This window comes from Nuphar pumila, chromosome 5 (assembly GCF_984573655.1).
Source record: "Nuphar pumila chromosome 5, dmNupPumi1.hap1.1, whole genome shotgun sequence".
Taxonomy (NCBI): Eukaryota; Viridiplantae; Streptophyta; class Magnoliopsida; order Nymphaeales; family Nymphaeaceae; genus Nuphar; species Nuphar pumila.
The window spans coordinates 114071447-114086393 of NC_143253.1; the positions used below are offsets into that span (position 1 = coordinate 114071447).

General features: G+C 37.8%; 1 protein-coding gene across 3 annotated transcripts in view; it reads right to left on the bottom strand.

The window, feature by feature from the left end:
* Positions 1–14947, bottom strand: part of LOC149838213 (TOM1-like protein 5) — a 64597-nt gene that overhangs the window by 45442 nt on the left and 4208 nt on the right. For all 3 annotated transcript variants that reach the window (XM_090006455.1, XM_090006454.1, XM_090006456.1), the window contains 3 exons: positions 14048–14126; positions 1289–1387; positions 1021–1134 (listed from right to left, as the gene is read on the bottom strand). In XM_090006455.1, the coding sequence (XP_089862581.1) occupies positions 1021–1134; positions 1289–1387; positions 14048–14126 (292 nt within the window). The remainder of the gene's footprint in view (positions 1–1020; positions 1135–1288; positions 1388–14047; positions 14127–14947) is intronic.

A 14947-nucleotide genomic window follows, 5' to 3' on the forward strand; every position in this document is an offset into this window, starting at 1 on the left:
ATCGTTGTTGAATGGAGAACATGTAATTGATTAAGCATCGTTATGCTCAAATGTGTATTTTAAAGAGATTAAAAAATCATCGGTTGATATCTTACTAAAATTTTAAGATAAAATGTTCACATTTTTTACATCAAATCAATTTAAAACAAACTTATTACTCAATAAATAAGTATTGATAAACACATTTAATGATTCAAATTGAGCATAAAACACTTGAAACTTTGATATTTGGAGGGTCTTAATGAAGACATAAAGAAAAAATGGATAGGATGAACCCCGTTCTCATATATATAAAAGAAAGAAAAGGAGATATAACTGAAAAAATATATTTTATATATGTGTGTGTCAAAAACACATGCATACATGTAAACAAAAAAATTTTAAAAAAAAGAAAGAAGATAAAAAAGAAGAGAGTGGAGGGTCGAGAGGAGGAAGAAGAAAAAAGGAAAAAAGAAGGGAAAAAAAAGAAAAAGAAAAAAAGAAAGAAAAGGGAAGAAGAAGAAGAAGAGGAAAAGGAAGAAAAAGAAAAACTGGAAGGGTGAAAGGAGGAGGAAGAAAAAAAAAGAAAAGCAAAAGAAGAAGAAAAGGAGAGAAAAAAAAAGAAAGCTTTTGGAGCAAGAGGAAGAAGAAAAAGAAAGAAAGTACACAATTTTTTTTTAAAAAACATGACAACTATGTCCCTGCGGCCTAGGCGGGGACAGCCTAGACACTGCCTAGGCACGGCCCTACTGCCTAGACCCATAAACCTAGACGGTAGCCCTACGCCTAGCCCTCCTAGGCGGCCTAGGTGGAGCCTAGGTGAAGCGTTTGACAACTAAGCTTTGTAGAGCACAATTAAGCAATAAACTGCAACATATATATCACTTTTTTGGTTGTATAAACATGAAGTGCAGTCTAATGTTTGCATAACCAAATTTTATATGCTTTAAGCAGATCAAATAGAACTAGAATAATGCATTGAATGTTAATATTTCTTTAAAAAGGAAACCTACTGTCCACGCATCTCATATGTTTACGTACCACTAAGTCATAAAAGGCTGTGTAGTATTGAGGAAATTTTCCAGAAGCTCCACCAAGGGCTGTCTGTGTTGCATCCAAAAGAAGAAATATCTTTTCTCTGACTGGCGAATCTGACTGTCATAATAAAATCTAAGTATCAAATTTCTTCTAAACCATACTTGGAAAGAAAGAACAATAGCCAACAAAAAGCATCCATAGTTTATTTATGGGAAAAAGGAGATGTAGGGATAGCTGAATGCTGCATATATCTAGGTATTAGAGATCAAACCTTTTTCTTTACAATTTTCACCAGCAGTTGTAGGGTTCCTGTTTCAACCACCATCCTGTGAATATGTTCCCCACAATTATTCATCAACATCTCCAGCAACTGTGATGCCCAAAAACAGCTTGTGGGTTACAATGTGGTGGCATTCAAGTTGAAGATCAACATGGTTTAAAAAGCACTCAGTTTTGTAGGTTATCCACATGAAGAATGAAAAAACTTCATAAACATGAGTTTACTTCAATTCGTAAAAAATAGCAGGCCATATAACAAGCAGAAAATTTCATCTCCATACCACCTTGCATGTAAATGCATGTCTTAGCAGCTACACAATCAGACAATTGCATTGTTATCACAACACGATAACATGGAGGTGAAGTCAGACAATCAAATAAAAAAAAGTCAATGATGTATACTAAAAACAATTTCTCCTACAGCTGGATTTGTATTCCTTTTCCCTTCCCTTTCTATCCTCTTGTGGAAGTGAGGCCCTAAAGTGTCGTTTTATAGCTGAAGAAACCTAAGGCACATGTTTGATTCCACCCCTACAGGTTGACGTACAATAATCAACAACAAACCTCTCACATCTTATTGATAAACTAAAGTGAAGAAATGAAGACATTCTTCAGTAAGCAAAGTATAATAGAACAGAGAAATCAATTCATCAACAAGCATCATAAACTATGTCACATAGGTGCGGGTGCGGGTGCGGGTGCGGGTGCGGGTGCGGGTACGGGTGCGGGTGTGGATGCGGATGCGGATGCGGATGCGGATGCGGATGCGGATGCGGATGCGGCACTTTAAAAAAACTTGGGTGCAGGGGTGCGGGGAGGATATATATAATTTTTAACAGTTTTAAGTTAACACTAAGTGTATTTGTGTGCATTTATGTATTTACATATATAATATAGATAAAAATGGACTTGATTAGGGTTAACTGAATCTACTTTTGGATAGAAATAGACCTCAGTGTGGTTGATTTCACCTAACACAAAGGAAGTTGTGTCCAAGTGTCGCACCCACCTGGATGCGGGTACGGTGCCCTGTTAGAAGAGTCTGTGTGACATAGATCACAAACTGCTAGGAAATGCCAATATAAGAACTAGTTCAACTGGCCCATCACACAGGGCTCTCTTTGATCCTAGAAGAGCTAGACACTTCCTGGGCTCTAATACCAATGGTGGTCATCAGGTACCCAACCTGTGACCGGATAAGTTAGGGCTGCCTAAAAAACCTACTGAATCCAGGCTCAACCAAAACTCTGGTCCGGTTTGCGTACCAACCATGACCAGTCAGGCTATTACCATTCTAAGTAATCAACAACAAAAACTCGGCACCTAAGCGCCAATCCCCTAAAAAGCCTAGTCAATGCCTAGGGGGGACTAGTCGGCCTAGTTGGGGACCAAAAAAACAGAAAAATCAAGAAATAAAAATTTTATATAAATTCTTAAAATTAATAGAAAATACATATTCAATACAATTTATGAAGATAAACAACTGGAAACTGAAAAAAAATATGCAATTCATGAAGAAATTCAAACAACTAAAACATAATTAAAATTTTAACATTCAAATCCATCTAAACAAATATTTGTTTAGTTGCATTGCATGGAATACCCCAAAAGGAGATACAACAACAACAACAACTACGCCTTCATCCCAAAAGGAGATAATTATTTAAAAATAAAATTAAAACTGAAAAAATTAAATGTTCAAAACACATAACAAAAACATGATTATAGAGAAGCATTATATATAGAATACCTGTAATAACCTAAATTTTAGGCTTTTATTTAAAAATATTATGGTATATATTTCATAACAAAGTGATTTGGGCCCGGGATCCAAGTCGCGGATCCGGGACCCATAAAGGGGTCTTTATATATGTATTTATCTCGTAACACATATATGTACTTACATAAGTGCAAAAATTTTTAATTAGGCAATTTATTCAAGAGATAACTACGTATATAATGTATATATGGGCTTGAGATCCACATTTCGGATCCAATACCCAGATAGGATCCATATGGATATAGGTAAAATACCCTATATATTCGTATACATGATTAAATATATATAAAAATATATATTATATGAGTATTTTAGGGGATCCACGATTGGATCCATTTGGATCCAATCCGTGGATCCATACCTAGTGGGAGGCAAGGGTCCGGTCGGGTTTGGATCCTGAGCCGCGGGTCGCAGACCTGGACCCGACCCTCTCGTTAAAAGAAAAAAAAATAAAATTTAATTTAAAAGCAAGAAGCTCTTGGACCCGGGTCGGACCCGACCCGGATCCGTAACCCGATAGGGTTTTTAAAACCCTGTATCGGGCAGCAGTTGTTTTAAAAGAGGGATTTTCTGTTAAGGGGGCATATGAAGGCCCGATAAAATGAAGGGGTTAGGGTGAACCCTAACCCCTGCATAGGGATATCGCAAAGGGGGAAGAGGGCTGGAGCGTGCCGCTGGGAGGGCAGTGAGCTCCTGCCTCTTCAAATGGGGGTCTCGCCCCTCTTCCTCCCCACCTCTGCGCTCTTCTTTCTTTCTCTTCCTCTCTCTCTCTCTCGTCTCCCTCTGCGCAAGCCATCGACGCTGCCCTGGAGTTCGCTGGAGCCTCTCTCGCCGGCACCCTCGCTACGTGTGACTGGATCGATGCCGCCGCCCCTGCCGAGCCCTTCTCTCCCTCTCGATCTTCACCTCCTCTCGTTGTAGCAGCAACCATCTCGCCGGAAAAAAAAAGGTAGGTTTTCCTGTTTGTTTTTCTGTTGGGTATTCTGTGGGTCAAGCATACGCTGAGGGTGTAGTGAATCCCAAAATCCGAAAGGGTTTTTTTTTTGGGTATTTGGGTTTTTAAGCCACCAGAAATGCCAAATCCCTGATTTGGGGATTTTGGATTATCGATAGTAGGAGTCATTACGCTGGGTGTGGGTTTAGGTTTCGACTGCTGTGAAAAATATAGATGCTACAGGAGTTTTCAGATTTCTGTTAAGGGCATATACCCTGATAACCGTGTCCTCCCAATTTTATTTCCCTAATTGATTCATGAATGTCCATTTTATTTTGTTAAATCACTGAAACTATCCACTATTAGTACAATGTTATGTTACTCCTACGAGAGGGAGCACGTCATTCTAATTTCACGGTTGGAGGGCTGTAAATCAAAGTCGATTAACCTCTGTTAATATCAAGGTGTGAAAAAAAAAATATATATATATATATATATATATGTATAAGACACCTGATCAGTGTGTTACAACTATGGAACCTATATTAAACTATCTAAAATGAATTCAGGTTCGAATTTATTTTTGTCCGAATTAATGTAAGTTCTGAAAATTTAATGCTTAGAATATCTTAATGTTGTGATTCGTTTATATGCATAAATTTTTAGTTGAGTTAAATGCCTTTAATCAGCCTTGACACCTATTTCGTGATAGTAAGGTTTATCTGTCAACGGTTGGAGTTATTTATATTTCAGTTTGTATTCAAGTCTTATAAATATCCTTGTCTATAATTCTGCAGCACACTTACATACCTAGCTCATGACAATTATTGTTATGCACATTATTGTACACTTACATGCACACATGGGAATATTACATGTAGAATTTTCTTTCACCACTTTCTTGACCACACATGAAAAGAACTTCCATAGCATGTACATCTGCATTTGGGGCGCTGGAGCGTATTCAGTGCTACCTACAGTGTTATGCTGTTAGACCCAGCCGGGTGTTCGGCTGAGTATGAGCTGGACGGTTTAGTAGAGAAAACATGGAGATCAGTAACCACACCAAGATACATGGTGTACATGTATGTTGATTTAAAATTTTTTCACAGGTTTCCTTAATTTATATGGGTAAAATTTTCTCCTGTGTAGGTGTGTAACTGTTTCTTAATTGTGGAATGTTTTAGCAGCATACTTGCTCAATAATCATGCTTCCTATCAGATATATGACCGTGTAATTGTTCTTATATATATATATATATATATATATATATATATAGGCGGGTAACTGTCCAGCCTCGACAGCACACACAGGCTGGGCTGGGCCAGTGCAGATGCTGTCAGGCCCCAGCCAATGGGGTTGGCTGGGCTGGCTTAGTTATCCAGTCTGTTTGCCAGACCCGACCAGCTGACTGGTGTCGATTGAGCCTGGTTGGTACCTCAGTCGACTGGGTCGGCTGGAGGTGAACCTCTCGATGAAGAGAGACCTTCGTACTCTAAATATAATTGTAAATATATATAAATATAGGTGCTAAGAATCGGTATTTGCATGATGGTTGTACTTGACCAAATTATGCAGAAGATAGGCATGCACTTAATGAAATTTTGAAGTTGACAATTAGGTGGAGTTTGATAGAAACTTGTGTTGATGGGCATATGAGATTTCCAAACCGAGCCAGGGCCTTGATAGTTACACTCATTTGAAAGAATATGTGCATTTGACGTCTATTTCAATGAAAAACATGCATTTACAAGTACGTGTGCACATGATGGAAATATGCACTGATATGCTTACGCAATTGTTGTTAAGATCATGGAATCGACGTGTGTTGGGTTGCTTTTCATATATGTTTAATTGCATCACCTAAACTACACAGGATCACACTGTATGTTGAGAAACTTTGGGTTTTTGGCACAGGGTAATGTCTAAGCATGTACAGGGCATACATAAATTATTCAATGTTAACAAATTTGTGTTGATAACTTTATTTGTTATTATGTACGTAAAATTGAGTTTTGAATATTTAATGACACTTGTTAGCATGCTTTGTAACATGTGAGATATTTGATTTCCGCAAAGTTGGCTTGGTACGAGTGCGTACATGACATCGATGATATTGGCGTGTACAATCTTGCATAAATATCCTCATGTGTTTATGAAATCTTGGACGAATGCATGTGTGTTAGGTGATTTCATGAAAGCACTTGCACATGGATGGTGAACACATGCATATGATTATGGTAGCTCATGCACATTGTTAAATTAGTATGAATGAATGTGCATTTGGAAACACTTGTCGTGGAGATTTATGCTTTCACTTGACTGTTATGACTATGGTACGCATGAGTGTGAGCATGATTCAATTATTGGTAAGTCTTCTTGAACATGTACACTTGATTTATATGTGAAATAGTACATGTACACTCACACACTTAAAGAAACCATGGATTGGTTAAGACCCATATGTGATGTAGGTAACACACACATATTGAAAATGCATATGAATGAATTATGACATGCATATGTTTGGGTTTATAATTGCATGAATATATATGTTGTTTGGCATTTTGGCTTAGTGTTATGAATGAAACACTACTTGGTTTTATTATGTGATGCACCGATGGCCTAATTGGACCATCACCGGCCTGGTGAGCCGTGGGTTTGGTTTTCTTTTACATATTTTTTAAAAGCATCACTTAAACCACATAAAATGGTTTGACACATTACAACACTGTTCTAATGGTTTATACGGGCTGGAGTCCCGAATGGGTCCCTGCAAGGGAGGATGCGGGGTTTTCATTTTACTTTTGCATATTGTGTTGCAAACTTAAAGAATGAACTTTAAATAAAAATAATGAATAAGAACAGTGTAATATACATTCTGGGATATCTCATCTGGAGTATGAGAATCTTAGATATCCGGTCTTGGGGAGACTGTGAGGATACAAAAACTCCGTGTGTGTTGTTGCCCCTGAACCCGATATTGAGGTTCTTCTCCTGGCCACAGTTTTAGGGAGAACCCGCCACTTTACCCGGGAGTGGTGTGTTAATCACAGCTGTGAGTTTATGGTACCAAGGAAGTGGCACTTGTGGGCGTGGGGTGTCCCTTATGTCCCCGACATTAGATGTGGAGGTCTAATGTTCCGATGGATGGTGTTGTTTCCTGATATCGGTCGAGGGCTAAGTGGGAACCCAGTAATAAAATACAAATTGTGTGTTAAGCTACCTTGGGAACCTACTTGACCTCGGGGTTTGTACCCGTTTGGTGTATCCGCGGGCCACGGTAATTAAAAAGAGGAACTTAAAGATGTATGCATTTAATAGGGCATGCATATGAAAGAGAAATTTAAGGAAAGATAATAAGAGGATTCATGCATTTCGCATAAGTCATGCATTTTCTTACTATGCATTAGAACATGCATATGTTATCTGTTTCCTTAATTGTTATAGGTTTGGTGGATGCATGATGTTTAATTTTCAATGTATGTTAATTGTCTTGTTGTGCTAAAATTATGCATCATAGTATGATTTAAATGTTTCTTTATGCATAATGGATGTACCTTGTGGCATGAATGCGTTCCTGAATTATGAACTGTCATAATTGCATTTCTTTGAATCATTGTATGAATTCGTATATGTGGTTATGGGATATTTAAATGATTGCTTTTGATGATACTTGTCAGATTGCTTCTCATAAATTGTTGACTGTTGTAGCGTAGTTCTTTACTTATTCTTGTATGAGTTGAAAATCACTTTTGGCACCCACACCATATACTTGACACATGATATACCTGCAAGAACAATTACAGTAATTCCTACTTAGACAGTTGTAGTCTAATTCCTATAAAATCTCAGGTGAAGAGTTGGATTCAGGAGCAACTGCGGGATGAGGCTTCGATCGGGATTTTTGGATTTACTGTTCCAAGGATAGTGTGAGAACTCTGATCTTAATTTTCATTGATATTGGAATGAAAAGAATGTTTTGATCTTGCTCCATCTGTAATGTTCTGGAATGCTTAGCCCTACGGTATGATTGGTTTCCGCTGTATTGAAAAAAAAAAATTCAAAATTTGGGTTAAGATTTCGGGGCGTTACAATACCAACCTTGGTACCCCCCTCCTTAGGTACTTGCCCAGGCACTTAGATGCTACTAATCGATAATCTTGTACCTAGGTAGCCTAGGCGGGATTTTGACTACTATGTTACCATGAAAAACAAACTACAAATAAAAACCACAAAACCCAAAAGGCAAAGTCAAGCCCCTAGGGTTTTCAACTTGAGGTCTTCAGAGGGGAAAAGAGAACTGCCAATCACCAGCTTTCTTTTTTCACTGATATCCAGGTTTCTTTTCTGAAAATTGTAAATGGGATTAATTTGTTGTTTTTGTATACTGTACAGTTTTTATCACAATTTCATATTAGGATCTTGTTGACAGGGATTAGAAGTAGTATTTTTGGTCAAGTTTCCATGTTGGGCTATTTTTGTTAGGGTATTGACATAGTCACAAATATCGGTATACGCTATATCTCAGCAAGGCTATTTCTCAAGATCTTATAGGTTTGGTGATAAATCTCGGGGCTTAAAAAAATATAAAAATAACAAAAATAAGTAAGAAAATATCATTTTTAGATAATAAAATACATATATAATAAAAAAAATAAGCAAAAAATACAAAATAAAGAAGAAAAACACATTTAAGATATAGAAAATAAATAAAAACAGTAACAATAATTGATAACACTATGATATTCTCATGATAATATCGCAATATAATCAAATTGGAGATATTTTTGAAATATCGTGATATTTTCGAAATATCGTGATATTTTGAAAATATCGTGATATTTTGAAAATATCGATCGTGATATTTTACCTATAATATCATTCGCTGAAAATCTATGGCATAGGGATTCGGCCAGACAGGTGCCGCACCCGCGTCGACGTGACGCAACGTGGGTGCAGGTGCGGCAACCGGTGTGGTCAACCCGACCCTGGGTGCAGTCAACGCACCCAGGGTCATTTTGGTCCATTTTTTGGATTTCTTTTTTAATTTTTTTTTGCCCTATGAAATGAGCTGTGGAATTTAAATATATATATATATTGGGGGGGGGGGGGGCGCTGCCCCCCTATAACCCCCCGCCTGGTGACGGCGCAGCGGGACCCGCGGACCCCCCTTCTATATATATATACAACAACAACAACTACGCCTTCATCCCAAAACAATTGGGGTCAGCGATATGAACCAAAAAAGAAATTCATTTTGGGTCTTCCACATGAATCCTTTTCCTCCAATCATTTCTATCCAACGCCATGTCCTCGGTGAGGTTCAAAGCATTATTTTGATTTTTTTTGCCGCACCCCCGCACCCAGGGTTTTTTAAAGTGCCGCACCCTATGTCACATGGGTGCGGGTGCAGGGGTGCGGCACTTTCAAAAACCTAGGGTGCGAGGGTGCGGCAGGGGCAAAAATGTAAAAAAAAAATTATATATATATATATATATATATATATATATATATAAGAGAAACCTTGACAGTTTAAAGGTTGGCATAGTCAGATAGACCATTTTCTTAGTTAACTATATGTTTTGGACTGGTCAAAACAGGGGTACATTAACCAGGTTATATGAACATATACATGCTTGAGTGATTCAATGTAACTTCATATTTCTAACATTAAACCTTCCGCAGCATGTGTCATTAAATGAGTTATGAAACGAACTGCAGCAGAATTATGACCACGCAACAGAAACTAAAATCGAGTACAAACACATAAGCATACACCTGTACGAAGAGAAACCAGCAAAAGAACTTGAATGAAGAGAATACCTTGTGTTTCTTGAAACAGGAAAGTGAGCAACTGCACCTTAAAATATTGACAAATCAATAACTTCTGTAACTTGGTAGATCTTATAATCCTATGAACTGAACTTAGATAATGAATCAATCCCAAAAAAAATAAATTAAACCCATTACATGCCCATAACATAGCAACACATTTTAAGCAATGGTTGATAGAACGACTTTTCAAAAAAGATGAAAGTAACATTTGACCTAAAGTCATCAAGCATAAGCAACTAATAAATAGATTGTAAACGAAATAAAAAATCAAGAAGCTCCACAAAACCCATTTTAGCATAGAATCAAAAGCCCCAAAATCAAATAGTCAAAGATCCCCAAAAAATAAATACAAATTTCATTAACTATATACCTCTATAGCATCATCAATTCATCGAAAAATTTCGGAATGCCCAAACCCCCCAAATAACATTATTGAAAAAATTTTGGAATGCCCAAAACCCCCAAATAATATTATTGAAAAATTTTCGAAATGTCCAAAAATCCTATAAATAAAAAGTTAAAAACCCTAGATGCTAATGACCCACATATAATACAATCAGAGAGAAGAGAGACAGTGAGAGTGATGAAGTGAGAGCGAGAGACAGTGAGAGTGACAGAGAGAAGAGAGACTATGAGAGAGACAGTGAGAGTGACGGAGAGAAGAGAGACTATGAGAGAGACAGTGAGAGTGATGGAGAGAAGAGAGACTGTGAGAGTGACGGAGAGAAGAGAGACCGTGAGAGTGAGAGAGCAAATCGGAAGGAGACATACCTGAGAACTGAGGAGGAGCGGTCGGAAGGAGTCGGAGATCGTCGGCATCGGCATCGGCATCGGCTTCAGGCTTCAGGCTTCAGGCTTCAGGAGGATTTTGCCCTAATCCTCCTTCTCTCACTTTTCATCGGGCGAAAAAAAAATAGTCTAAAAATTGGACCTACAGGGTCGTGTTGACCGCACCCGGTGCCGCACCCACACGCGCACCCGCGTCGCGTCGCGTCGACACGGGTGCGGCACCTGCTTTGCCGAGTCCTTGTGACTTAGCCCGCACCCATGTGACAGCTGAAAATACAACGATAATAACACGATATTTTGAAAATATCGTTGATGTCTGCGATAGAGGGTATTGATTTTCAATTCATTTTTCTTCTGAAGTATATTTACAACTTTTCTATTAGGGTTTGGTATTATAGTTTCCATTTTATCTTTTCTTCATCATGATTTTAAATCTTCAAAGTTCAAGAGATTCTCGGTACTAGAGATCTGGCCCTGTTGGGTGGTTAGTAGTGTAAAGAAACGGAAGCCACCAACAAGATCCACCACAATGCTACACTGAACACACCAAAAGCCACAAATGGGCTCACTCATAAAACACACCAAAAGCCACAAATGGGCTAAATCACAAAACCCACACAAGGGGCAAAAACAAGAAGCTAAAATAAATAATATTTTATTGATAACCTTTATGCAAGAAGCATACAAATGGGAGGGGGGTTTCACCCCTATATATATATATATATATATATATATATATATATATATATATATATATATATATATATATATATATACAAGCAAGAGGAGATTCCAAAGAGATGTTGGGAGAGGCCCATCGGCTCTAAACAGAGTCGTTGGACCTCCCCAACTTCTCTTTTGGTTGACTAGTTCAATTTAATCAAAAAGAGAAAAATAAAGAAGAAAAAAATATATAAATAAATATACGTAATATATATATATATACAATTTTTAACAAGTGGCCGGTATTAGAGCTTGAGCCCAATAAGAGCCATGCCTAACCCAATATGACAAGATATTAGGTCAAGTCAAATGGTTTCATGCCCACAAGCTCTAACAGGTCCAACGGAGTCCAGCATGTGCTTTCAGAAATACTATATGTAGGAGATATTCATGATTTCCAACTAAGAAGTCAACCATAACTTGCACACACACACACACACACGGTTGGTTATAAAAGTAAGTCAAAGTCATGGGACTGGTTTGTTCTCCAAAAGTCGCAATGAAAAACTCATCCCGCCCACTACGAAGCTCTGGCAACCCTCTACTTGCCTTTGCTGAAAGCATTGACAACCCTTCCATTGCGAGTATACCTAGGGAAATGGTTTACAGGCTATGCAATTCTTGGAGTTGATATTGTTGTCGCTAATGCCAAGGTTGCATAAAAGTACCGGCTAATCATACAAGGCGCAGAAGTGACTATCTCGAAAGAGTAGACTCATGGATTTGGGAATGCTCGAAGGCGGTTTTACCTAGTCCAATCGAAGGAGGGGCTTCGAGCACGTTCAAACCATCATCAATAGATTTTTTTTCATGTCGAGTGGAAAATGCATCAAAGGAAACGATTAACTTCTAGCTTATGGCAACAGAGGAAAGACAAGCAACGAAAGAGTCTAAACCTTGACAAATGAGCCAAGGTTCTTGATTTTGATTCACTTTAGCTTCAATACTGAGCTGGCATAGAAAACCCAAGCCAGAGTAGAGGATTTGAGGTGCCTTCGGGAACGTGGACACATATGGTGCATGGTTGTCGTTAGCCCGTGTCGTAAGATGTTGGGTCAAGTCATGCAATGAGCACAACCCTCATGCTTAGTTGCCACTATTGAGTTTGGAAGCCTGAACAAAATACATGTGATAAGCAGAAGGAAGGTGATGATGACATCAAGTGATCATTCCCCTTATTCCCTGGGTGATACACGCGCTACAATGGCCAGGACAAAGGGTCGTGATCCCGCAAGGATGAGCTAACTCCAAAATCCTGTCCTCAGAATGGATTGCAGGCTTCAACTCGCGTGCATGAAGCTGAAATCACTAATAATCGCCGGTTAGTCATACGACAGTGAATTCATTCTCCGGCCTTGTACACACAGCCCGTCACACTATGGGAGTTGGTCATGCCCGAAGTTGTTACCTTAACCGCAAGGAGGAGGATGCCGAAGGCGAGGCTAGTGACGGGAGTGAAGTCATACTGGAAGGTGCGGCTGGATCACCTCCTTTTCAGAGAAAGCTAATGCTTGTTGGTTGGTTTGACACTGCTTCACACCCAAAAAGAAAAGTGAGTCATGTCTGAGCTAAGCTTGGAAATGGAAGTCTTATTTCGTTTCTTGATGGTGAAAACCAAGTTTATTATCCTAGGTTGGAACAAGTTGATAGGATCCCTTTTTTTACGTTCGCACATCCTTCACGGGTGGCAACATGGGGCGCAAACATAAAAAGAAAAGAGAGGGATGGGTTTCTCTCTCTTTTGGTGTAGCAAGCCTCCCCAAATAATTTGGTATGATGACAATGCATCAATTGTCATTGATCAAGAAGGAAATCCAAAACCACTTGAGTTTTTCGATCGCTCGTGAATTGAGACAGTTAAATTTCACTAATATAGTTTCATTAGTGTAATGAAACAAGAAAAATGTGCAAAAAAAAGAATGCCCCTAAGGGCTACAAGAACATACAAGAGTGCATAAATACAAAGAGCCATTTATGGGCAAGATGCACACTCACAATGAGTCACAAACACAAGACACTAGAGGCATCACAATATAAAAATATATGTTTTATATATCACAAATATGCTTAAGAAAGCATAACAAAACACATGGGGAGAGGGGATCCCATTTTATACTGCATAGAGGAGAGCTAAAGGGCTAATCCAGGCTAGTTGGGCTAGTCCCAACAACTAGAACTATTAAAAATAAAAAATAAAAAATAAAGATAATAAAAAAGCAGTTTTACAAAACTGCCCCTAATAGGCAGTCCCTATTACAATGATAGAAATAACCAAAATGCTCCTAATGGGCATTACCTATTATATGCCTATCTGTAATATAATATATATATATATATATATATATATATATATCAATATACAAATAATGCATACACACAATGTATATGTAAGTACATATACATTAACAATTAGCTCCCAAAGTATAATAAATAATGAATGCTAGTAGACGAGACAATGGTATAGTAGGGTCTTTGAAATGTATGTGTGTGTATATATATATATAAAGACCAACAAGTCTTTTTAATATTACATGTATGAAGAGTCACATAACGATATGGAATTTGCAAACAGAAATTCAAGGAATATTGAGATCACATGGATAGCCTATTCATGCATGTCCACAATTATGGGCATCATAAAACATAAATGCTGGGATAGCAAAAGATCTATAAGTCTAGAACTTACAACAACAGCCAAAAGCTGGCTATTTAGATTCTTACTACCCAATCGCTTTTTTATCGCCTTAATGACATCTTTAGCTTGCCTGTTCCCCATAAAAAAGAAAAGGACCACAATCAAAACTACCAACATGAAAAAACAGACGAGCATCTAAATATTGAGTGAATCAAGAGAAATTTGCCAAAACATGTGAAATTTAGATACACAAAAGGATCAAAAGACACATACTAAGGTAAACAAGCAGTGCCAAATGAGTTGTCCTCAAGTATTTCAAGTAATAAACTGAAACTTTTGCAAAGTCAGCAAAACTAAGAAAAAAGAGATTTGCACAAAAGTTGCACCAGTGTCTATACTTTGATATGGAAAAGAGAATAAATTGGCAATCTAACTCAAGTTTAGGAAGCTACCAATAATCACGAAACATGTAGTTTGAGCACTCAAACAGGAAACAAAAATCCAGGTTTGAACCAACTCGATTACCTATTTTTCAGTATAATGCATTTCATTTTGGCTATGGGAAACCTTCTGGAACCAATGGGTGGGTAAGTCCAGAGTTACAAGAAGCATCTTAGATAGGTGGGAAGCCCACTTCCCGGAAACTTGCTTTGAAAGCACTATACTCCTCGCTTCCAAAACTTGATGAGAATCTTGATTCTCCCACGCTTCTCTTATGCTTTCCACACACTTTATCTATTCTTCTTATATGTTTTCTCACTCTACTTTTTAAGTTTTTTATGTGTTTCCTCTCACACTTCACACTCACTTCCGTGTATTTTCTCTAAATTGGCAGTCATCTTTTTAGATTTTGTTAAAAATTTAATTCTTACACTAAAAGATCATGAAATTTAAGAATACATTTTTATTTTAGTTTTTATTTGCATTCTATTTTGATTCTCATTCAATTCT